Source organism: Dermacentor andersoni, chromosome 11 (genome assembly GCF_023375885.2).
Source record: "Dermacentor andersoni chromosome 11, qqDerAnde1_hic_scaffold, whole genome shotgun sequence".
NCBI classification, from domain to species: Eukaryota; Metazoa; Arthropoda; class Arachnida; order Ixodida; family Ixodidae; genus Dermacentor; species Dermacentor andersoni.
Genome location: NC_092824.1, coordinates 85296277 through 85321532, shown reverse-complemented (window position 1 = coordinate 85321532; position 25256 = coordinate 85296277). Strand labels below are relative to the sequence as shown.

The window sequence follows — 25256 nt, the reverse complement described above, 5'->3', positions numbered from 1 at the left end:
GTATTGGTAACGTATTTGTAACGTAGTGGTAACGTATTTGCGCACAAAGCACAAGTACGTTACCTTAATTAGGCAACGCGATTGTTGCTATACAATGGGGACGTTGGCTATAGTACCGGCAATGGTGTTGCGCTGATAAGCACGAGGTCGTGGGATCGAATCCCGGCCGCGGCGGCTGCATTTCGATGGGAGCGAAATCCCAAAGCGGCCATCTCCCGTGCGTTGGGTGCATGTTAAGGATCCCCTGGTGGCCAAAATTAATCCGGAGTTTTCCAGTGCGGCAAGACTCAGAATCAAATTGTGCTCAGTGCACGTAAAGACACTGAATTCATTCATTATATTCCTTTTTTCTTTTGTCGCGTTTTCCTTGTATGCATTTGCATTACTCAAATAAATCCCCGGTTGATAGTAAGCGCCCATGTTGTCTTTGCATAGCCCTGTTGTCTGCGCTGTTGTTCACAACGCCCTTTGCCGCTCTGAAAGAGACCATTGAAGATATGTTCAAGTTGGGGGCGATAATCATGATTTCAGTGACGATACCCTAGGGTATTACCGGTTCCAGCGCACGTTGCTGTTTCGGACCAGACAGCAGCAAATAAAGCCGACAGTATGCGGCGCCATTTAGAACGTGATGACTTACCAGAATTCTCATGCGAAAGCATTATATGCCTCGTGAGGCAAAAAATTCGGCGCGATCGAGCGATGGTCGGAAAAATGTGGCCGACGGTACACTCTAAAAAAAAGTTTATACCATTTGGGGTGTATATCTGCCACACAACAACAATCGTCATCTGCCTTGCCCGAGTTTCTTTTCTTGAAAACGCCGCGCCCGCTACTTTCCTGTCGGCAATGCTACGTCATGTTGATAACGCGCATGCCGCTCGTTGCTGGGGAGTACCGGACTCGCGGCGTAAGAGAAAGGAAATGCGAACAAGACAGATGACGTTTATTGTCGCGTGGCAAGATGTGGCTCAGAGGGTGTAAACTTTTCTTGTAGTGCACAAAGAGGAAACAAACAAGTCTAAATACGCTCGAATTGGCGTCACATTTCGCATAGAGGTTTGTGTAAGCAGAGTAAATCAATGGCTTTGAAAAGAAAATTTCACATATTCGGGTCTTGGTGCGAGACGAGCACGCCTCCGTGGCGCCTAGGTGGCGCCACGGTTCCGGCTGACTAAACGTGCGCTTATAGTGCGTGCGTCACTGCACACGTCACGTCAGGTCACAGACATCTGGCGGCGACGTTAGCGTGGATTAAGATGTATTAAAGTCGGTACAAGTTAGAGCAAGGTGGATTAAAGTGGATTAAGGCTGTTGCAAAAATTAGAGCGAGGTGGATTAAGGTATAGTTGTGAAAGACATGACAATGTATGACGTCACGTATCATTGACTTAACCAATTATTCAGAGAAGTCATAACGCTTTCGCATTCAAATCTCGTAGGGATGGTTAGGTGACCGTCAATTTTTTTAGGAAACCTTCAGTGCATGTACTTAGCACGAAACAAGATTGCTGGGTCGTTCTTAATGTGATGGTTCAACCCATTCTGGGGGATCGACGGAGAACGGGACTGCAACATTCGAAACAGAGCATACGTCTTTTTTTTTTTTTTACTGAAATAAAATAAATATCGGGACGCTGCTTAAAAAAAACCGATTGTTAGCAATTATTTGTGTGCTTCGCTTAAAATAAACTTCAAATAAACGAAATGCTTTTTTATGGCCCTTTAGGTTTCGGTAAAGTAGAGCCGACCTAATTCCCTTTACTTTGTAATCGCCACCGCCAAGACATATCAATATTTACGAGTATTGGGGTCGCTACGTACTTTCTTCGTAAGACTGATGGTGAGCATTGGTACTATTGCCGCAGAGGGCTCTCCAGATGCCCAGGTACGAGCACTCTCGTGAGGCACCTTTCGAAGCGTCTCATCGCTAAAATCGCCATTACAAGAGCGCCAGCAACGCCTCGCGCATGGTGATGCAGCGCGTGCCTCGCGTGCACGCGCTCACGGCAGCGCCCGAGTCTGCCGTCCAATGAGAAGCCACGGCGTGGCTCTTGGCCTTCGGGGCGCGTGAAAAGTGCGTTCGGCGGAGAGACGCGGTTGACTGGAGAATAGGCTGCTGTCAACTCTTTCTTCAAAGTGTGTGAATGCTTAATAATTGAGTTTCCGGGCACAAGTTCGCCCACAATAAACCAGTGTGTTTGGTGTGCTTCATTGAAGAGTGCTACACTATGTACACCAGGCATATTTTTTTGTCAGGAACACTTTTGATTTAAACAAACTGTCATATCTGCGGGCCTCTGACACGTTTTTGCAAATAGGCTACGCGGCTAAGCGGGCATTAGCAAGAAAATGTTTTAAGATTATTTCGCTAAATAACTGACATATACTGAAATTTTCATTTACCAAGTTTAGGATAGATAATGTAATTGCGAAATCTGCTTGGAAGCAATACCGCTTTCGAGATATCCATCTCCGAAATCAGCTAAAGAAATGCATCGGCGTTCCTATTAAGAATTTCCCGAATAGTTAGGGGCACGCTTTTCGGAAAGTGTTAACTGGAACGACGAGGTATTTCTAAGCACACATTGAGGTCGCATATCTTAAAAGTGTTGTTAGTGAGAGGAGCTAGTTATGCTAGTTATAAGCAGCAGTTTAGAGCAACAGTAAATTTGTCTGGGCTCGTAAACACGTTCCTTCTAATAAGTTGTAATTGTGGCTCGAGAGGCCTGAATGTTAGCAACGAAAAACACGACAAAGCTTACCTTTTTATTTGCAGAAACCTCAGAGCTAGCTTAGTTTAATCTGATTACATGTATTTCAATATGTTTTCACGTGTACGAGCTCTTACGCACAGAAAAATGTTCAAGACCAGCGACGCTTAGGCTATGTTTTGCCTGAATTAAGCAGCCTAGATGGCGCATTTTAGAAAGTGGCGGTTTATTTATTTACAGTTGAACGCCGTTAATAGCGAAGTACATGGAGCTTCGGAGATTATTGGTTGTTCAAGTCACTTTTTGTAAAGGTCGCGCACCATAACGCTCACAATAGGATCGGGACGGAATGTGCCTTCGTTATACAGGTCATTTTGCTATAGAGCGTTCTAGAGGGCCTCGAATGTATTTATTTATTTTATTTATTTATTTCCGAATAGTTCAATCAGATGTTTGTAACCACACCATTAAATTTCTGATTTGTTCACAACTTTGTACGTCAGCTATGAACAGAATAGAGTCTGAATTGAGTCTACGACATCTGGGACTTCCTCTTCCAGTTAGCTGTGAGTAATGAGCGTACTGGTATAATAATAAATTTGATTCGCATTCTGCTTATACAGAGAGAGAGAGAGAGAGAGAGAAGGGAAGACAGAAAGGCAGGGAGGTTAACTAGACTGAGTCCAGTTTGCTACCCTACACGTGGGGAGGGGAATGGGGAGTGAAAGAGGGAGAGAGAGAACTTAGGTATAGGATGTCTACAGTCTGGCACTCAAGTCTGTTTCCCTCAGGTAGCGAAAAAGCGCTCGAACTGCTTTCTGGGCCAATGAACTATGAGGCCAGGCCCCCAAGATCTTCGCTTCCGTAAATGGCCTGTCATCCAGTCTATTTAAGGCACACTGGAGAGTCTCGCGTATACAATGTCGTATTCTTCCGAGGACATAACTGCGTCTGGAAGTGCAGAGGCTTAGGAGAAAATTTACACATCATAACAGTCAATTAAGACCGTGTTAAAATGTTACAGAGACAATTGGCCATCATCCGGGGCAATATCACATTATAGATCCAGCAATAAATGTGGGGGTAGTTGACATGCCCGAGCCCTAAGGGTTTAGGGATTCGCAGTAGGGGTAAATGTCACTGCTGCTTCTTATCTACGGTTGAGATCAATAAGATACAGCTGGAAGAGTGACAGCACGAAGAGTGACAGCACAAAAATATATTGACGTTTCACGTGCCAAAAACCGCGATCCGATCATGAGGCACGCCGTAGTGGGGTACCCCGGATTAATTGTGACCACCTCAGGTTCTTTAACGTGCGCCTAAATCGAAGTACACGGGAGTTTTTGCATTTCGCCTCCACCGAATTGCGGCCGTCGTGGCCGGGATTTGATCCCCCGACCTCGTGCTTAGCAGCGCGACACCAAAGCCCCAAAACAACCACGGTGGTTGACTGACAGCACAAAGAAAGTAGCAAATGTCATCAAGCTTTTTTTGATAATGTCTCTTCGTTTACCTGAAGCATCAACAGGAGATATCGCAAGCATGTGCTTCCTGCTGTTCCATTTCACTTATATACGAGCAAGGCGCTATTTTCAGTGGTGAAAATTACAAAAAGAACAAAAATTTGCTAATGGATATAAATTGAACTCAGAACATGAAAGCATATGAACGTTAACAAACAATACACACTTAAACAGAGTCAATTTGGTGGAATGTAGCAGAACCCGGGTTTCGGAGAGGATGCTCACATCATCATGCCTCGTGCAAGTTCTGGAAACTATCGTGCTTATTACAGTGAAGCATAATGCTAAACTTGGCAAGCATTAGAATAAAAAAGTAAAAAGGGAAGGTCACGGTGCAACAGGCCGAGTGAATGAATGGAGCAAAATTGGTCGTGCAGAATGCTAGATTTGACTTACCAATATATGCCAAGCATACGAATTTCCCTTTACACGGAGGGTGACGCCTGTCACCACCCCGGTCACAAAGTGCGACCATATACAATATCGTTGAAAATCGTTTCGCCTCGGAAAAATAACGCAGCTACTAGCCATTTTTTCTTGTCTCTTTATTCGTTGCATAACCATCTTTTATTAGTTTCGCCTTGTGCCAAGCAGCCGCGGCGTCGAATCCGCTACGAAAGAAAAACTCGCGGTAGGTTAGACAGACATGCGAAGAGAAACACAGAGCGAGAATGTTACGTGCACGAGTTCTGCACAACGTGGGGTGGGGGGACAAGATGAGACGGCGTTGGCGCCCCTTGGCGGCGAGTTCTCGAAACAGCTGCGGCAGAAGAAATCACACGCAGAGTCGTGAGAGCGCGTGTTCACAGCACGTGTTCACTTGCGGTTAGTCCCACATCTCTGTTAGTCGCAAGGGAGAAAAAGAGAAGCACACCGGAGAAACAAGCACATGCGTCCGAACGCCGTTTCTTGCGTAGGTCAATGAAGCGCGGAAGGAAACAGAGGGTTTGCTTCGCAGTGTCGAGAGTCCCCCGTAGGGAAGAGCACAGTTCACAAACACTGTGCGCGAACGCGCATGACACGGACACGAAATGAAGACGCCACTGTCAGTCAGCTGGAACACAACACAACGAACACATTTTCCAACAACAAGCACTACGGGTTAGTCCAGCCTTACGTGTGTCCACGAGATCCAGAAAAGGATAATGTGCGTCCGAAAAGTCGTTAAGAGGGTCGTCTAGTGACGGCACTGCACCACGGCGCAAGCAAGCGAATCGCGAGGCAGCTTTCTCAGTCACGAGTCCCGCTACTGGAGCTCAGGCATGCACACGATAGTGTTTATTCGGCCGTGTAGAAGCATGCGCGGGACGCAAGAGACGCCATTTTCTTGGTCTATTCTTGACTTCCACAAAGCGGTTGGTGAAAGGCCATCAAGACCACGCGCAGCCTGTCACCGTGCTCAGAATCACGGTGGTGACGATGACGTCAGTGCGCTCATTTTATTGGTACTACCGTTGCATGTCAGCCGTGTCATCGTACCGCAGAAAACGCGGAAAACAGCAACGCTGGTGGCGACCCCTCGTAACTATGCTTTAAACTATGCGCTATCGGCAAAATGTACCGCACACTCACGCTGCTACCGTAAATGTGCCGTAGCGACGTTGCCGACGTAAAGATGTTCCCAGCCTTCTCCCTCTTTTTTGTGTCAAAAATATATGTGCCACAAATGGACGTTTCTAACGTATTCTGGTTTGACGCAGAGTCTCAGGGCGTCAGCACCAGCGCTGACGTTCTCGTCTACGTATCGAAGACCACGGTAACAGGGAACGGGAAAGACGCACACGTCAAGCTGCGATTCAATTTCGGCACGACGGAGACATCCCAGAGTGGGCGTACATAGCAGTACCGCGCAACGCAGACGCCAAAGCTAGAGCGATATTGGTGACATCTAGGGAGACCGCGTTCAAGCTAACGAGAAGGATCTTCATCGCACTTTCACGGCACATCACGCTCATCTGGCGACCTAGACGAGCGCGCAGGGACAAAATCACGAAGGATGCGTTTCATGCACTTTCGCCTTCGAAGAGGCCAGACTTGTGCCACCCACACGGTTGATCAGAAAGTGCCGCAAGATGCCGTCAGCGCTGCTATTGCCAGGAGGAGTCTTCCGGCGAACACGTGGTAAGCGCCTGCACGGTGCTGCGTTTCATACGCTGCAGAAGCGACGTAGATAGTGTAGTCGTAGAAGTGTATCTCCGCGCATTTCGGAATGTGGCGGCTGCTCTTTTTTTGTTTTTTACCTGCGACGCTCTATACGGAGTAAAACTACTTCGCATATCAGAACTACAACACGTGGACCTAAAGTTGCGTCAAGTCGCGTATTATTGTGCTTCCGGGTTGAGGCGTACTACGCTTCGATCGCCAGCAATTTACTCTGGCGAACAGGTCCGAATGTACAACGCCTTTCATGCAGCAAATACTTATTTTCTGTGACGTAAAAGCATGACGTTTAACATCACGTCAAATCACATCGCTTATACCTACATCTCCCCTTCAAACTTGCTCTAATTTCTGGCAGCGAATCGCGAGAAGCAAGTATGTGCAACCTTCGTAGAGTCGCCTGCTATGTGCGAAACGTCTCCGCTATGTTTAAGCTATCACTCCTGCCTAACTATGCGTACACACTTGGTGTGCTGTCGCGGAAACTAGACCACAGCGCGCTGAGACATTTAATGTGCAATCATTAACTCTCATCGCGTCATGGATACGCGCCAAGCGGGTTGCAGAGCTGCTTTGTTCTAATCAACATTAAAGGAGACGCTGTGGAAGCTGTTGGAACGTGCTGGACCGAGGAAGAAATTGCGAACTCAGTGGCTACGTTGAGCGGATGCATTTACTTTTCTCCTTTGGCGAATCAGTTCTGTGGAAGACCGCAAGATAAAGGAAGATTCTGTCAAAGGCCAGTTGCCGTCCGCCAGATTGTAGCAGCGTGCTTTGTAGGTTTGTGCAACAGCCGGGTGGGTGACAATTTTTCTTCCATGTTTGTCTTCTGACACGATGGCTTGGTGCTTGTTTCCTGTGTCTCATCCGTGCGGTATTCCTAAATGTTCGAGCTTATTATTTCCGCGAACGTTTGGTCGTTCAAAATAGGCGAAAAACACAGGAGTATTCAGTCTAGGATAATTGAAAGAACATCCAGGAAAGAAGGTAAAGAAAAAGAACCGATAAACAAACGCGAATCCGTCCACCTAGATAATGGAGAACAACTTAGTTGGAAACCCACGCTGTTCTAATAGCGTGTACAACGTACACGTATGTGCTTCTTAACGAAGCCCACGAGCGTTGAAACAAAGCATGCGTGTAGCTCGCTGCGTTTTGGCGAACTGTGATTTTGGTGCGCATAAATTTCTCTGAAACAACAACGTTGCATAAAATGTAGAAGTACTGGAGACTGTACTTTCTACTTAACAGAACAAGCAGACGATGTATTTGCAGTAATGGTAACGAGCTCGAATAGTTGTTTCATGCTTAGACAACGTATTCTTCAAGCGTAACAATTAAAGAAGGCGACAGAAGCCGAAAACACAGGACAAACGCCGCACTATCAACTAGAGGATGAATTCTTCTAGCGTAACAATTACATGCGCAAAGACAGAAAGCACAGAACAAACGCTATACTATCACATAGTTTATAACACGGAATGCAGTACTTTTATGCTTTATGCGATGATGTTTCACAGCCATTTATTAACAGAGCGCGCATTCTATATTCTTTGTCACCGTCTGCGTTTTTGTTTCGACTGGAGAGCTCATTGTCTTGAAACATTCGCCAGCAATTTGTCACACACTGTTTGACAAGGTGCGGTATAAATTTAGCCGTTTCCTTTTTTTTATATATATAACTACCGAAGTCGCTAACTTCCCTCTCGAGGTACGCGTCTGTTCTGTGCCTCGCATCCGGCGAGAGGCGAGTCGTAAAGAACCAGAATGCTGTCTACACCTTCTTCTTTCTTTCTTTCTTTCTTTCTTGCTTTCTTTTTTTCTTTCTCTTTCCTTTCCCATGCGGTCATAAATCGGGGCGCCAACTCACGATGTCTTCCATCACAATCTGTGATAGTGCGTATAGACCACGCCCAAAGCCAGAATCACCCTTACCGCTCCCCCAGTCCTTCGTTTTTCTACGCTCCTCTGACACCGTCCGCGGTGAACGATCAATCGGCCCGCTTCTCCTATCCGCGATGCGCTTCCTTTTATTTCTGCGTCCGGTCAGTGGGACGGCGGGAATAGACTGTTGCATTCGGCGCGCCCATCCCATCAACGCTTCGTCCACGAAGATCGGCGCAGTACTATCGAAAGTGTGCCTTTCCATTAAGAGGCGTTACTGGGCCCACTGCTGAATGTGCCATGCACTGAAGCGTTAAACATCACGAAATAGCCCCCCAATCCGCGAGAAGTTTTCGGAGTATGAAATCGCAGAAGAAATACCTGCGCACGCACTTTATCGTACTGTGTATCGCTTTTCTTGAGTTACATTGAGAAGGCTAAGAGCACGAGTGCTACGCATAGAACAGCTGCTTTCTTGTTCCATTCTTCTTAATTAAGTTAGTGTGGCTATGTTTACAAGCTTACAAGGCCGATAAAACTACTAACCTTCGTATCAATGTCCACTAATTAGCTATCACAATGTATGCTTCTCCTTTCGGGAGAAACTGCGGCATTTTAATCAAAAGAAAGAAAAAGAAAACTACTGCTTATAACGAAGTCAACTGTCAAGTTTCCGTTTCGATGACTTTGTTACAAGGGTTTGCTATATCTACTTTTTTAGCCCTTGGTTTCTAATAAGCGTTAGGTTAGAAGCTTGAGCACTCTTCTAATTATAACTAAAAAAACACACAAGAAATACGCAAAAAGAGCAATGAATCCATTGCGCGCAAACCTAACAATCCTGGACACGCTCCACATCGCCGAAGTACGAAAGCTGACTCTCCTGCCAGCATACCCTGCACGTAACTAGACGTTCGGGGTGTGTCTGTGTATAAACGCGAGTGTCCGCTGTGTGGCACAACCCGAAATATCCGTGCCGCAGATGACGGCTGACGCGAAAAGCGGTCTCCCGGGAACGATTTCGGCACACAGTCGTCGCCCTCCTGTTTACTTCGCCACTGTCCTTGTGCCGTCTCTTGTGGCCTCCGCGCGGTCAACTCGAGAGACGGGGAGACGTAGAAGCCTAGCTGTAACAGCGCAGTGTATGTCGTTGGCGGAAAGTAATGCCCCACTTTGTTTGGCGACTGTGAGATGACGTAGTTGCTCGGAAGTTGCGGCACCGGAGATACGAAGGATTATGCCTCCCATTACTAAGAGTGCGTTAGCGTAAAAGCGGTTGAAAGCAGCCTTGTGCTTGGACGTAAGGCAGAAGCAATGCGCTGTGCTTCATTGTTGACAAAGAACGCCAGTAAAGGAACTGTCACCAGGCAATCTACGCTGTTCATGCAGTGAAAAAATGCACAACGGTCCGCCCTATAAAATATGTGACTCTTTCAAAGATGACGCAGCCGGCGATTATGTATATGTAATATACCAATCAAATCGCGATCTCTGTATGCCGTACTTGATTTTGTGCAATTTTAAGCCAACGAAGGCATTCCTCAAGTATTGGAGTTTAGGCGAGTTTCTCGTTGAAACTCATCATTGCCAGATTAAGAAGGCCTCCGCGTTCTAAGGGCTTTCACAAGTGTACAAAAGGAAAGTGAGCGTAGCGCTTAACATCTGGGTCCAGCACGCCAAAAGAGTGAAAAAAATTAAATGGCGTGAAATAATATCACCGACACGCTCCACGACTGACTACCGCTTTTCTTTCGTGCCCGCGCAGTCACAGTGCAGATAGTAAGCACTTCTTCGGTCACACCTAACAAGCATGGCTGCAGGGTAGTTCCGGCATGTTCACCAGGCAAGCAGTGTTTCACTGTTTCAGGACAATCGACAGTTGATCGAATCGCCGAAGAGAACCCATGAGCTCACCACGAATCTGTAGAGCGGGCACCCAAGCTCTATGCTCAGGTGAGCACGCTGCGGTTCGAACGTGTCATGGCACGTTTACTCACGGCCCCTGTAAGCTGGGCACTATGCACGCATGGCGCTGTCCGAACAAAACACTCTGTTCCGAGATTTTAACGAAAGGATCGCTGGATGAAACGCTGGGCGACGTGAGCGTTATAGGAACATCTGAACGCCCGTCGATCTCCTGAGTGACTCGGCTGTGAATGTACAGCCGCGTTCATTACGAGCTGCAACGCGGTGCCAGTGGTCGGGTCGGCTTCGAGACTGCACGGTGGCGCAAACACACACACAAAAAAAAAAAGATCGGTTTAGTAAACACGGTTCGTCAGAACCGTGTTTAGTTCTCTCGTTCTTTCGTATAGTGGAGCATTCTCACCGGCAGTTTCTATAACTGATGCTCGCCTCAGAAAAGTGCTTGTACGAAACCCTGCGGGGTTCGAAACCGCTGGGAAGGCTTGTTCACGTGATCCTTCTTCCATGGCCTTTCAGCAGGCGCCACGAGTCGTTCCGCTGTACAGGCGTCATCCTCTGTGACGTCACACGTCACGACCGCGTAATCTGTGAAAGTAGGTGGGCGAGGAGGAGGAACGCTTGAGGGCTTAGGGGAGGTCGGGCCTGGTGTGCTATGCTGGACAGCATTCCGCCACCTTGAAATTTTGAGTCAATCAGAGACGGCGCAGCCGTCTTGTTAACCAATCAGAGTTGACAAGGTGGCAAATTCGACAATATGATGGAGTTTGAGAGCGTACAGAATGACAGCCGGGACAGCTTTAGGTCAACCGCATCTCGCGTAATGGTAACGTATTTTATTTTTTTACTTATTATTGTGGAGAACGTCAGCGGCTATATCGTGTTCATACCACTGGAAAGCACCAAGGAAGTACTTTATTAATGCCGCCTGCTACCACTGGGTAGTGTAGGCTCTTTGCTTTGTTCGCGATCGCCTTTCTCTTTTTCTTTTCTTCCCCTTGCCGAGTAGACAACCAGAAATATATCTGGTTAACCCGGCTGCCTTTCTCTACACCCTTTCCTTCTGTCTTTGCTATGTACTCAACGCGTTAGGCTGGCTCGTTACAAAACAAGTGGATCTCATGATCCCAACTGTTGTTGTACATGCGTCTGAGGAGGACACGAAAGAAATTACAAAGTCCACTTTGAAGCTGCTGCGTTAACACTTAAGAGTGGTTGAACAAGGAATGTCTCTGCAACAATAGATATCTCTGACGCAAGTGACATCGGTTCGACCACTGTCAATCATTTCAAGTATTCATCTTGCATTGAGCATCCGTATCATTTAAGTTACCGCTGGTCGCACGAACTATTTATGGTCATAGTATCCTGCTCCTAGCAACGACACATGGAAGAGCCTTCCAACTCCGTCTTCTCGGTCCTTAATTCCTGATGCCAATTATCTGAAGTTTCATCATGAGCCTGGCATCTGAACTTTACTGTGGCGCAAAAAGGATTCGATTCGGACTTAGCTTCCTAAGACAAGTTCCGTAGGCAACCAGCTATTTTTCAGCTAATTCTAGCCCCGCAATATCCTTCTTTATCTCCATCTGAGGACTTTAATCCCCACATAAAAATTACTCAACCCACAGAAACATTGTCATATAAGGGCATGCAGTGAATTAATTTGTTCGTGGGGCTTCTTGTTGCCGTGACAGCTCGCGTGAGCGAAGAAAGATAAAGAAACGCTATGTCACGCCTGACCTCAGCTGGTAAATGGCACTGGTAGATACAGAAGCACGCTGAGTAGTGCGACGGAAGGAAGCAAAACTGGGTCAACGTTCTGGTCAAAAATTATTTCAAGCTTGTCTGCATTAGCTGATAGAATGCTTCACATGAGCCAATTTTTTGTGGTGATATAGTAGCACGAGAGCGGCCAACAAGAAAAGACCTCATTCAAGGCAAACGAGTTGGGCGTATACTGTAACGTTATTTCTCGTTGGAGCCGAAAAACGTCCAGCTAAAGACGCTCGGAAGAACGGGCCGCCACCTGACCTACGCCTCACAACCGGCACGCGAGTTCCCTACGCCCGTCGGCGCAGTTCAATAACGTTCCTTGCAATTTTTTTTAGTTGGTTCGTTAGTTGTCAAACGTTATATGACGCTGCAGCCAAATTCGGATAGTTTGCGACCAAGACAGTTCTTGAGACGAATATTTTAACCAGCATTTTCTCCCGTAATTACCTCAAATTGCTTGAGGAGCGTTACCGAAACGTCAACCCAAACTCCTTACTGAAACGCTTCCGCTTGCAGTCCGTGAATTTCGTACGTTTCGCGTACTATTTCCGTAAAACTCCATCGCAGAAACCGCAGAGGTTCCGTTTAGGTTTCCGCCAAAAAAAAAAAAGTTATACGGAATCGCGCGACGATGGGAATGGACTGCGCGCAGTACGTTTCAACTGAGAACTGCGTCGGTCGAGGGAACGACAAGGGGGGTGAGTGTCGAGGGAGGTCGGGGGGCGGGCGGGCACCATCCGAAGGCCGGAGCTAAACCTTCCCTTCGTCCTGTTCGTTGTTGTCCCCTCGGGCGGCCGGGTTGTTCGAGCGGATGGACGAGTGTCGCTTGGAGAGGCGGAGGAAGCGGTCGCGGCGCATGAACTCGTCGCACAGGTGGTACAGCCGGGCCTCGTAGCGCTCCCGGCGGACGTACTTGATCAGCACCACGGCGAGGGCGAGCGCGTACAGCAGGAGCACCACGAGCACGTACACCACCGCGCTCGCCTGCAGCGAAGAAGGAAACAGACGGGAAAGAGGGGGGGGGGAAGAAAGGTTACGGTCACTGTAAGCACCGAGTGAATGTGTATGTCAAAGAGAAAGAGGAGAGACCCTTCGCCAACCTACTTTGGGCATCTGTTGAATCAGAATACGTTCTGCAGTTTCAACATCGCAAATACACAATCTGACTGTGAAAGGCGCCGTAAGGGGGCGACTCACGTTCAATTCACGTGGCCTTCCTTACGTCTTGTGCGCGTGCGGAAGGCGTGCGGATTGAGCGTATGCAGATTGAGCTTAAGACGCTCCTAATAGGCGTCTTGCGATCCACGTAGCGGTGCTTCGGCCCGCGAAGCTACCTTCCCAACTATGCGTCGTTTCCAGAAACCTGAAGTTAACCTAGAAATGTAGCATTGCAGGTCGGTACAGAGCATGCCTTTAGGGTCGACTTAAAGCGTTGGGCCTTAGTAGACATGTAACGGCTTGAAACACCACTCTTGTAGATAGAACGCGGGACTCGAGTACACACACAGAGAGAGAGATTGTGCAACTTGCCTGGCTGTTTGTGCCGTCCGTTCGCCAGGGCTGCTTAACGATGGCGCCCCCGGGAGGCGGGATGGTACCGCGGCCGTCCAGGTAGTGCGTACCGTTGTGGCACCACTGCAGCGACTCTTCGCCGCCGCCGCTGGCCGCGCCATTGGCCGCAGCGTTGGCCGAAGCCAGGCCGCTTGACGACGACCCCAGGTTACCCAGCTTCGCCGCGGACCCGTGTGTAAAGTTCAGGAAGTGAAGGGCTTCATGTCGTCGAAGGGCGTATAAGGGCCCAGCGCCCGAAACCCGGGCAATCACTTCAGCTTCTACCGGGGGCCACTCTTCGTGCACGGTGAGGACTCGCACGCGCCGGCAATTAATTAGACCGCCGGACCTTTCTACGAAGCCGGAGCCAGGGTCAAGCAGCCACTTTTGGATGAAACAACCCGGGCAGTCGTCGTTTCCGGCTCCTCGCACTTGAACCGTTCCTGGTCGAGCGTGTCTTTGTCCGAAATGGTAGTGGGCCGGCGAGAACTAATCTAGGCCTTTGTCCTTTTCGCGCTGTTTTCCCTGCCGAGCAGAGCCTCTTCAATTAAAACGCGATGAGACAGCCTTCGCTCGAGTGGGCCTGTGACACTTCGGTCTTCACGGTAACCGGATATGTGCGCTGTCAGTATCGACACCGTTGAAAAGTAATTTTTTTTTACGGTTACCTCGCGGTGAGAAAATCCGACGCGACGAAAAATTCCTTAATCCGGATGGTTGCCGTTTGTTCAAGAAGGTGACCGGGGCTGTCGAACGACACCGCCTCTTGAAGCGGTAGACGCGTGATGCTTATTGCCGGCCAGTATAGCTTCGAGAGTTGCCGCAGGACCAAAACGCTCGCTCAAAACTGGATAACTTTCCACGCTAAACACCTAGCTTGAGAGAGAGTATTCCCCCTCAGGACGCGTTTCCCGCGACGTCACCTTGGCGCACAAAATCGCGAGCCACCCATTGATAGGAAAAGGGACCCGGCAAGCCACTACTGCGGAAGCTTTCCTAGTTCACTTGAAGCGACCGCAAGACAGCACATGATACTTAAAGATGATTTTTTAACATTTGTTAACGTTTAATGCGTTACTTTTCCGCCCTTCTCGTACGACTGTCATTAAGAAGATTGCAATCGAACGCTATGCCCTGCTTAAGCCATTGTTACCGACACGAACCACACCGGTCGACGATCGAAAGCGTTGGGCTTTTAGCTTAGTCACCCAGAGTCCAAGGGACGAAACGAACTAACGCTTCTGTTCTCCGGGAATGAAGCTCCGTTCCCTCCACCGCGGTTGTCGTAGCACACTCTGTATAATACGAACAGACAATAACAATGCACATTCACTTTGCAAGCTATTGACAAATTCTACGAGCGCCAAAGTAGGCACTTTCGCGTCAGGAAGGACAGAGGTACCGAACGTTACTACGCGTACAAATACAGAGCATTGCCCGCCTAATATTACGAACGATACTTGAAGGACGAATCACAGGGTTACCCGGTTACTGGAGCAAACAGTGCGACCGAACAATCAGTACAATCTGAACTTCAAGTATCCTTCGCGTCGGCGAACGTAACGCTCAAAGATGCGTCGATCCCGACGTGCATACAGAGTGTCAGTCACGTGTTTTCTTCGCGTTCTCTGAGGTGTACCTATATACATGTTTGAAAGAGGAAGGATCACGACAACAATCGGAAGGTGACGACGAAAGGGCCTGAAATATCGCGGTGGTACAGAGACTGTACGTTGGTATTACGAATACAATACCTCTTCACACGAGCGGATATGTAGAAGCTGCTGGTTTGGGCTCCTGCCTTCTTCAATGCTGCAGTCGACGTGCACGACAACAAAGTGAGTAGTCGTGGGGTCCTTGGTGTCCGAGTCGTCGCCGCCTAGTGTTGGGCTAATATTAGTGGGCTTCTCGCAGTTTTCTCGATGCGCTGGGCCTCGAGGCGTGCATTTCTTTCCCCTCTTTCTCAACTCCCGTTGACGCAGAGTAGCCTGTCTGTGAAACGCGAAGTCTTCCGCAATTTGAGAGGCAGCCTTTGTGCGGCTAACGTTTGTGATTGCTTCTTCAGACGACGCTCTATAACGTAGGGCACTGTTGAAACATACTCGTCTGCATCGTCTTGCCAGTTCCAGTTGTAGGAGATTCGCCAGAAATTAAATAGCATTTATACGAGGGAACCGCTTCGTCCGAACGTTCAAGAATTTCAGCCGAACGCCACTGATACCTCAAGGGTTGCGAAGTCTCTCGCTAAAACTTGTCTCGGTCAATGCGTCATTAAGGACGATCGATTAGTGCGTATGAGTTAGCAGACGGCAGGCCGGGAATACTTTCTCGAAGGTTACGGTGCAGTCAGCTCCGGAAGGCGTCGATAGACTCGAAACCAGGCTGTTAGCTGGAGTCCGTGACAGGCGCCACCTGCAGCGAAGAAGGGAAGGGTAAAAGAAAAGTTAAAGCCTCACTGTGCACAGTGTTTTTTCTTTTTTTCGCAACTAGACTAGTTTTCATACTTTGCAAGTGCAATGTATCTTGGGCAGTGTTAGCAGTTCGCTAAAACAAAAACGAAACGAAGAATATGAGGGGCACTGAACAGCGACAAACCGAAGCGCGCGATATTGGGATGATCTCCTGCAAAGTCGTCGACATTCGTTTATTCATTGAACAACGCCTTCAAACAGCAAAGACGGCAGGGTCCATCCTCGTACCTTGCGGAAAACTTGGGTCATGACGCCCTACGTGAGTACAATTGCCTTTCGACTTTTATATGAAAGGAATTGCAAAAGAAAGAAACAATGTTCTTACCGACATGCATCACTATCAGTACGAAAAATGTGATTAACGGGTACACTAGGCGAAACAGATAACGAGACGGAAAACCAGTTTCTTTCTTTCTTTCTTTCTTTGTTTCTTTCTTTCTTTCTTTCTTTTTTACCGTCTGCTTACTGTGACTGTTGCATCGCAAGCCTTTAACTAAATAAACCAGTGGCTCGTCATTTTCATATGAAGTTGTTTGCTGCGATCAACAATATACTGAGATATCAGACAGTAATATTTAGCACATTCTCTTTCCCACCCCACAGGTTCTAAGGACGAACATACGTCCCAACATAGCGATATTATGGTGCGTTCGAGCGCGCTGCTGCGCTGGTGACACGCGCTTAGGACTAACATGGCATTTTATCTGCTTTATTTTTAGGGGGGGGGGGGGGCATCTAGGCAGTTAAAGAAGACAAGTATTGTACTGAAACTTAACCATCACATCGCAAATGGCAACTGTAAACAAAGAAGCGGTAAGCATGAAGGCGTCTCCTAAATGAAATAATAAACGCGCGTATCCCCGTATGTTAGGGTACGGATTCGTCGTAACGAGGCAAGAGACGGAGCGAAGGAGCTGCGCACAAAAAGAAAGAGAAGAAAACGAGAAAAAAAAGAAAACAGATTGCTTATGATCCGACAGCGCTTCTCATTATTCACCGCGACCCGGTGAAGACCGCAACGAATTTTCAGGCTCAAGCCCATCGCCCTCCGAAGAAAGATTGCCTCCCCCAGGAGCGATGCGGGTCAACTTAACATTGTTCGCCCGCCGCCCGTCTCGTCAAAGCTCTGTAGCGTAGAGCGGAACAAATGCGTAATGCGCGGCAAAGTCCCGAGGGCTGAATAAGCAACGAAGAGGACTGCTAAGAAGGAAAGCGGGGAGGAGGGGGAGGTTTGAGACGTCGTGCCAGGACCACATAAGCGAGAGAACGCTAATTACAATTTCTAAGTGTTTCCGGGGCGCTAAAGTTTGCGCGTGTCCGAAAGCGTTACGTATAATCATCTGCTTTCTGACTCGAAAACAACAACAACAAAGAAACATCTCCTTGGCTTATGGAGGATTACGTTTGCGTAGGGCCTTAAGTTACGTACGACTTGGGATTCACGCGATTCACGGTGAAAGGACAACAACGTTTCGTACTTGCGTCTCTCAAAGCTGATTCTTCCTCAGCTGTCTTGTTCTTTTTTTCTCCCTTTGTTTGTTTGTTTGTTTGTTTGTTTGTTTGTTTGTTTGTTTGTGTTTGTTTGTTTGTTTGTTTGTTTGTTTGTTTGTTTGTTTGTTTGTTTGTTTGTTTGTTTGTTTGTTTGTTTGTTTGTTTGTTTGTTTGTTTGTTTGTTTGTTTGTTTGTTTGTTTGTCAAGCTAAAGGGTTCCTTAGTTTTGTTCCGAGAAGAACTCGTGTCAAGATCTCGCATTGCGCGGAAAGATGACGTAGAGGGGCGAGCTTTAAAAGCGCTAGAACATGGTTCTCGCTCGTTTTCATGCGATTTCCCGAGCAAATAACAACGTGTGCATTAGTTTCGTCCGAGGCTAACCGCGTTGCGAACGGGAGACGCGGGCCTGAGCAGACGACGCCTCAGATGCAGACGACAAATGCATCACTTTTGGAAGTGGCACAATCTTGAGATTTTTTTCACTTGTTTCTGTTGTTGGTTACAATATCCCCGCGGCGAAACGGGCAAAGTTGATATCGCCGCCGCCCAAGTCACCTTACAGCGTTCGATACTTAGTGCTTCGAATTTGTCGCTTAGAGGGACTGACAATCGATTCACTAGGACCTAGTTTTTTACGGCGCAACGCAAAGCTCACCCTCGGTGATGTTTGCACCTCCAGCGGTTACTTCCGAAAGGGCGTGGACATTTTGCAAGAATAATTTTTCGATCTAAGCAGCCTCTAAGAAAGCAAGAGTACCTCTCCAGCAACGCTGAGAAGTGAGAGCGATGTTGATAGCCCGCCTTGCAACCTGTGAAAGCCACCCATCGTGCTGCTTTCACAGGAGTGAGTGTAACTGCGGTTAACCACCTAGATTTCGGCCATTTCAACCTCTTTTTAAACTTTAAAGCAGGTGCAATAAGTTCGCGTTGTTGTACAGACATTCCTTGTGTTTGCAGCGCGTTTTTCCCCCAAGTACACGCCTACGTCATGGCTGACTGGCAGCCGTCGTCATTCTGTCAATAGACGAGCCAAGCCAACTCATCAAAAACGAAAGCAAAGGCATGCAGCGCCACTTTTATGCTCACTATAAACGTCCACATTGTAAGTCAGGAAAAACTTATAATAATAAAATGTATACTGCATTTCAACACTAATAAAAAGACCAGGAACCGCGTACACCGATAGAAGGTCATGTGATAGGCCTCTTATGCAACTTCATGCTTTTGCCGCGTGGCGCTCCAAATGTCATTTTTCGCGACCTGTAGTGAAGAAATAAAAATACAAATCCACGTTTAATGAGAAAACACGGCTGGTTTTAGCCACTGCGACGGGCAATTTTTCCATCAGCGGGGTTATCTCGATTCATGTTCTCAGCGGTTGTCTGCCTCTTTAAAAGCATTCTGGCTATACAATCTCATTTTCTCTGGACCTCTGCGCGCTTTCTGACCAGCTGCGGTTCAATGAGCGCTAACTGATAAAAGTGGAAGCCCCTGAGCGTCATTCCTAAATGGACCCTAAATGGCAACCCTAAAACAATTTATTTAAACTGGCAAAACTTCATTTCAAAGCGCCATTTTCCTTCCTACGGCGGGAAAATCTTTGACACCGACCTTTGCAAGAGGCGTCCGCCGTGGTTCCTTAGTGAATATTCAAAAGGCGCAGCGTGACTGAGACGTAGACAAAGAAACACAAACCACAACACAAGCGCTTGTGTTGTGGTTTGCGTTTTTTTGTCTACGTCCCAGCCATGAACCAACTCGCCCAAGTCAAAGTTTTATTATTTAGTGGCTTTGGTGTTGTGCTCCTAAGCACGAGGTTGTGGGATCGAATCCCGGCCACGGCGGCCACATTTCGATGGGGGCGAAATGCGAAAACACCCGTGCACGTAAGATTTAGGTGCACGTTAAAGAACCCCAGGTGGTCGAAATTAATCAGGAGTCCCCGCTACGGCGTGCTTCATAATCAGATCGTGGTTTTTGGCACGTAAAACCCCAAAACTAAGTAATTTTTTTTTTCTTTGCAAGAGGTACGCCGTTTTGGTCTCAGCTTCCCACATTTCACGCAGGTGATGTACACAGGTCTGAATAAAATTCAAGCTATCGCTGGAGAAACCGGAAGCCAAACTTCAAACTTTTCTTATTTGAATTTAGCGGTCGTACAGCAGCAGCGTTGGTACGTCAGTGTGAGGTCACTGATTTCAAAGCATTTTTTTTTCCCGCTTATTGGGGCCGTTTCGACGCCCGAAATGTGATTGAAACTTGCTGTGTAGATTACTCGGTTCTCATAGAATTCAATCTAGTCCTTCTTAACCAATGGATAATTATAACTAGACTGAAGCAAACGCAGTGAAAATACACTGACGCCACGTCGAAATGACGCGTAATCTAAACGGCTCCGCCAGCACCTGCCTCCCATTTTTTTGCTTCAATTTATGGCTTGCGAAATTCTCTTAAGATAAAAGTGGACCTTTTTTTTATCCCAAAAAAGTACCGTACTGACACACCGCAGCCTATTACTCCTCCGTAATGTTCTTTTAACGCAAACACCACTACACTAAACTGCTGGGCTGCAGAACACTTTCAGAGACGAAAATTCTTGCATTAACCACTAGCGAATTCCTGCTGGCGCCATTCCCACTACGGAAGCAGAAATGACGGGCCAGTGCTAATGTGGTCACATGACGACGCGCAAGTATGCGCGATATAAAGACCTCTGATTGGAGCTGACACGCACACGACGTCAGCGTTATTTAAGAGGACACTAAACAGAGAGAGAATATCTGAGCTGAGTCTGAAAATTACCCGTCTACCATACCAAAAAGACCACGCTTGCGGTGGAAGACGCTTGGAAAGCCAGAAAGGACGCTAGAACAAAAACGGTAGGCGGCGCCGCCACAGTGAATTTCCCGCACCAACCTGCTGTGACGTCATGTATATTGACGCCTTCTGCTCGGGCTTAAATAAATCTGTCGGTAAATTCACTACGTTTCGTATTCCAAACAAGCCGAAAGCTGAGCTTAGGAGACTTCAAGAACGTTTACTGAGATGACAGTCCAAATGCAAAACAACAGGTCGTCTGAAATGCATAACGTCACACTGACGTAGATGCACTGGTGTTTGTGGCGCGAAATTTGAAGAACAATACTCTTACTTTAATTTTCTATCCCAATATTCAGCATATTACCGCGAAATCACTGAACTAGAGTTCACCGGAATACTTTGTGAATCGAAACTAATTTAGTGTCTTCTCGTGTACCTTTAAAAACGCCACTGCTCCCCTGAATCACGTGTGCTGACAAGTTTAAACTCTAAAAAATGAAGAAAGTGTGCCGCAATAGCATCAGCGACGTTCCCACCACGGCGTGATGTCACAGCCGTTAATCATAGGATGATGCAAGCGCGGTTGCGTGTTGTTCAAGAAGGAGATCAATTGTAGCAAACCTGACAGTTACGCAAGGTACTTCACGTCCGTGCTGATGAACTGCAACGACGTTAACCTTTTGTTTGTCACAGGAATGTCAGTTAAAGCATAGACGGCCGCCTTTATTTGTTTCTTTGAAGTGCATTAAGAACAAAGCATAACGCTGCTTTCTTTCTTTTTTTTCCGTTCTTGACAGCGTGATTTGTCGCGCATATTGCCGTTGAAGTGCTGTTGACCCCGTGCTTTTGAGTTCTGTGATATGGTAACCACGCATGCGCAGTCACAACACGGTTATCCCTCTTCATAACCGTGGAGTTAAGAGCTTAAAGACACTACAGAGGAACACATCAGTTTCGACTCATGACTATTTCTCTTAAAAGAATACTTTTGTTAAATTCGGAGTAGGATGTTTATTATTAAAGTGAAGACTAAAGTTCGTTTTATTTTCGCTGAAAGTTCAGCCCCTGTACGTCAGTGTGACGTCACAAATCACAAGTTATTGTTTTTTTTTGTAATTCAGCCGTTGTGGGTCAGTAAAGATGTGTAAAGATGTGAAGTTCTGCCTTTGACTCTTTTACAACAAAACTCAATAAATCGTTATTGAAAGAAATGTGGCAACACTTGAGCAGACGCCATCAGGATCCATGATGACCCGGCGAGCAGGTGTGGAAAACTCAAAAGCGCTGGCACCGCCTGTATTTTGTTTCTAAGTCTTTTCTGGCTAAACAGGCCCCATGTCAGGGTAACGGCGAATTTTTCGGTAGCGCAAACATGCGATTTACTCATAAATTTCAAATTAACTTCTTTTTTAGTGTCCCTATAAGGTCTGGTTTCTTCGTCTGTCAACATAAACAGTTCGTTCAAGGCAGGCTGTCCCGTGCTGTTTGAGCATATCAAAACAAGCACAAGTGTGTGAAAAAAAATTACAACACCTTTAAGCAATGTGCAAATAATTCACACTCAACACTTCTTTTACACTTGCGTAGGTGCTCATAAACATACACAGAGACACATCGGTGATTCAATAGAAGCATTGCAAGCGCCCCCAATAAAAGAATCATTGCCGTAATTTCTGCGACGAAGGTTCATTTGCGTATGCAAATCGAGTCTCTTCCTTGTTTACTAGGACTGAGTTTTCTCTCTCGCACATCGCGCGTTCGTCGAAACGGGCTCCCGTCACGACAACCGTACGGACGTGTATCACCTTCATTCAAAGTAGTACAACTCATCGTGATTTCGGCCCATAGCGAGGGCAGCAAAAGTAAATGTAAGCATTGGCACAACCAAGCGCGCATGCGCGCCAATTTCGCGCCCAGGAAAGTGCTTCAGAGAGAGCCAATTCAAAATCAGTGATTCTCGCAACCCAATCAACGAGCTTTGTATCTACGTTGCACTTTCTCTCTTTTTTTTTTCGTTATTTCAGATTCTCCGAATTCGTTTAGCGCTCTCCTGCAGATATTTCGAAACAATGTGGTTCTCGCGTGTGCCTCCATAGTGTGCCTCCATAGTATTCTCTTCTAGGGTCACGCAAACGCCACTAGTACCGTGAAATGTCGCATATTGGCCCCAATGTCAAGAAGGGAAACGCAGTCGAGGACGGCAAAAGACCAGGTGGGGTGATGAAATTAAGAAATTGGCAGGCGCAAGTTGGAATCGGTTGGCGCAGCACAGGGGTAATTGGAGATCGGACGGAGAGGCCTTCGTCCTGCAGTGGACTTAAAATAGGGTAATGATTGTCATGATGATAGATCTGCAGCTGCTCGCTAAATACATCGGAACGGAGAAACCATTTTTCTAGGCAACCATTGCACCAATTTTGATGAGGTCTGTTATATTATATATATATATATATATATATATATATATATATATATATATATATATATATATATATATATATATATATATATATATATATATATATATATATATATATATATATATATATATATATATACTACAGTGGCTGCAGAGAGCGGATTTTATTATTCTGGCCATCATGTATATATTGTTTCACATTTTAAAGAAGAGCACGAGTAATAAGTTTTCAATTAGCTAACATAGTAATAGATAATGATATCACGATTGTGTAACTTGCACCTAATAATAAAGTAAAATTAAAAGAGCGCCGAAGAAAAAAAAAACACAGTGAGGACTGAATACCACAATGGCTCAAGCACTCTCGTCCCTTCCGGTTTGTTGCGCTGACGGCTGTTGAGCCGTGTAAGCTCTTCCGATTCCGCCAATAGTGTAATTAAAAAGGATAAATGTTATTGCATTCGAACATAAATTTGTTAGAAGTTCAATCAATTCTTTTTGAATTTCTTTCATATTTTTCTTTCATTGCTGCGGTCAAACACTTTTCTCTTGTACAATAAACGAGATGGCATAACATGCGCGATTTCACGGTATTCGCACATACATTTTCCGACCTCCGCCGTTTCTGTTCCCGCCACATCCTACAAACAACGTCCTCTTGCATCGGTCGTAACGAGCTGATTGTAGCACGAAATTCAGTCGCACGTTCCTTTTCCATTCATATGTTGCTCTTCCGTGTTTCATTTTTTAAGCCCCGAGGCGTTGCCTAATGACACTTATTGTCTCTATAAGCCAAATCAAAAAGATTTAAAAAGAAAAGAAACGAAAAACGCATAAAATGAAGCTTTTCTCTCGGGCCGAGCGGTTGATTTGGAGCGCAGTGCTCGTTGCCGCAAGCTATGGACGCTGGGCGGCTAAGTGCAGTTTCGTGTACTGCTTTCGCCGTGGAATATGCGAGGGCTCTCGAATAAGGGTTGCGTCTTCGCCCGTACGCCGTGAGAAAGTACAGCCGTCGGCAAATGTTTATACGAACAGCGGGCGGCCCGAGAAAAAGTGAGTTTTCCCGCGGTCTTGGCACGGCTTCAAATTGAGGAACTGCAATTCCTTTTTGCATTTCCGGTGGCACACAGGAGTGCGAAATCTGCTTATAAATTTGGGATGAGTGTGCAATTTTCTTTTTCGTATTCGTTCTCTTATTTGCGGTGGCAGTGGTTTTCAGCACTCAGCGCAAAGTTCCACAGGCGAGCAATCAGCCATCGAAAAGTATAAAAAAACAGCTGGTTCTGCAATCAGCACAAGAAAGTGCTTAACGAATGATGCTTAGAACTTTTATTTTTACCACATCCTTATTTCCAATTCGTTAGGAAATTCCTAATATCCCACGTTTGAAATGCTTCGAAATGAAAAACAAAAGTTACAGTGACGCTTTACTTCGTGACGCGCAAGCGTTTGGGTGCTTCAGCGCACACGTAGCTTTCGGTCCTCGCTGCGCCAAGACTGTCCGCATCGCAGATCGCTTACAAGATAGGGTTCGTGTGGCCGCACAATACGCAGCAGCCGCCAGAGTAAAACGCCCCCGCCCTCCCGTCTTCTCTCCCCCGGTGCCTCGCGTGCGACGGAAGACGGCGCGCTTCCTCCCCGCTTTCCTCCCTTACGTGCGCGGGATTTGAGCCACCATCGTCGGCTCTTTGCTTTGCTTTGCTCAACGCCACCTAGACTTTCCTCCAGGTGGCAATGCTTCGCCGCGCGCTCAACGCGCTCATTAGTACTTTCCCTAAGACGCGATTCTCTTCACCTCCAGGCGCTTTCCTTCCAGGCGCCTTCCACCTCCGGCGCTCGCTTACCTCGCGGCTTCGAACACGCACTCGCCGATTTCACTGGTGAGCCATGTACGCTTGCGTGCGACAAAAATCACGCAGATCCCACGCACTGTGGCTGTCGATTTAAGCGAATGCCCGGTGAGCCTCAACCTCAACAACCTCAACACCTCAACAAGATACGCAAACCGGGTTTTGTCGACGACCGCACCCTGCAACCATCATCCAAGGTGGCGGATGATGATGATGATGATGATGATGATGATGATGATGATGATGATGATGATGATGATGATGATGATGATTTATTGGCATCCCGTTTGTAACGGGGCAGTGATAAATAGTCACCTAGTCTGCTTGAATTACTCAGGCATGCTTTACATGCTTTTCCTCCTAGCACTTGTTGTATACATCTATTTAAGCTATTTGCCTTCCTCAAAACTTCTCTATTTACCGTGTTGAGAACGCGATGCAGCGCCACCTCCGACCAAAACACATAAACCAATTCTGACGCCACAAAACTCGGAAGCGAGAGCACGTGCTGTCCACGGTCGGCAAAGTCCGGGAGGATTCATTAGGAAACCTCCCTTTTAATAAATCTTGTGTGGCAACATGTTCGTGGATAATTTGTTTTAATTGACGGAAATATGCGCGACGCGTGGGGAAATTTCTTGGCTTAAAAAACATCCAGACGTCAGTAGTAGT

At 47.0% G+C, this 25256-nt stretch overlaps 1 protein-coding gene and 1 long non-coding RNA gene across 2 annotated transcripts in view; both read right to left on the bottom strand.

The window, feature by feature from the left end:
- Positions 1–4764: 4764 nt before the first annotated feature.
- On the bottom strand, positions 4765–14640 carry LOC129381677 (uncharacterized). Its single transcript, XM_072285223.1, has 3 exons — positions 14632–14640; positions 13514–14023; positions 4765–12967 (listed from the first exon to the last, which is right to left on the bottom strand). Exons 1-3 carry the CDS (start codon positions 14638–14640, stop codon positions 12734–12736), a joined length of 753 nt encoding a protein of 250 aa, XP_072141324.1. The 3' UTR covers positions 4765–12733.
- A 410-nt stretch (positions 14641–15050) lies between these two features.
- Positions 15051–25256, bottom strand: part of LOC140214117 (uncharacterized) — a 113508-nt gene continuing 103302 nt past the window's right edge. The window contains exon 3 of the long non-coding RNA XR_011891048.1: positions 15051–15946. This is a non-coding gene — a long non-coding RNA (uncharacterized lncRNA). The remainder of the gene's footprint in view (positions 15947–25256) is intronic.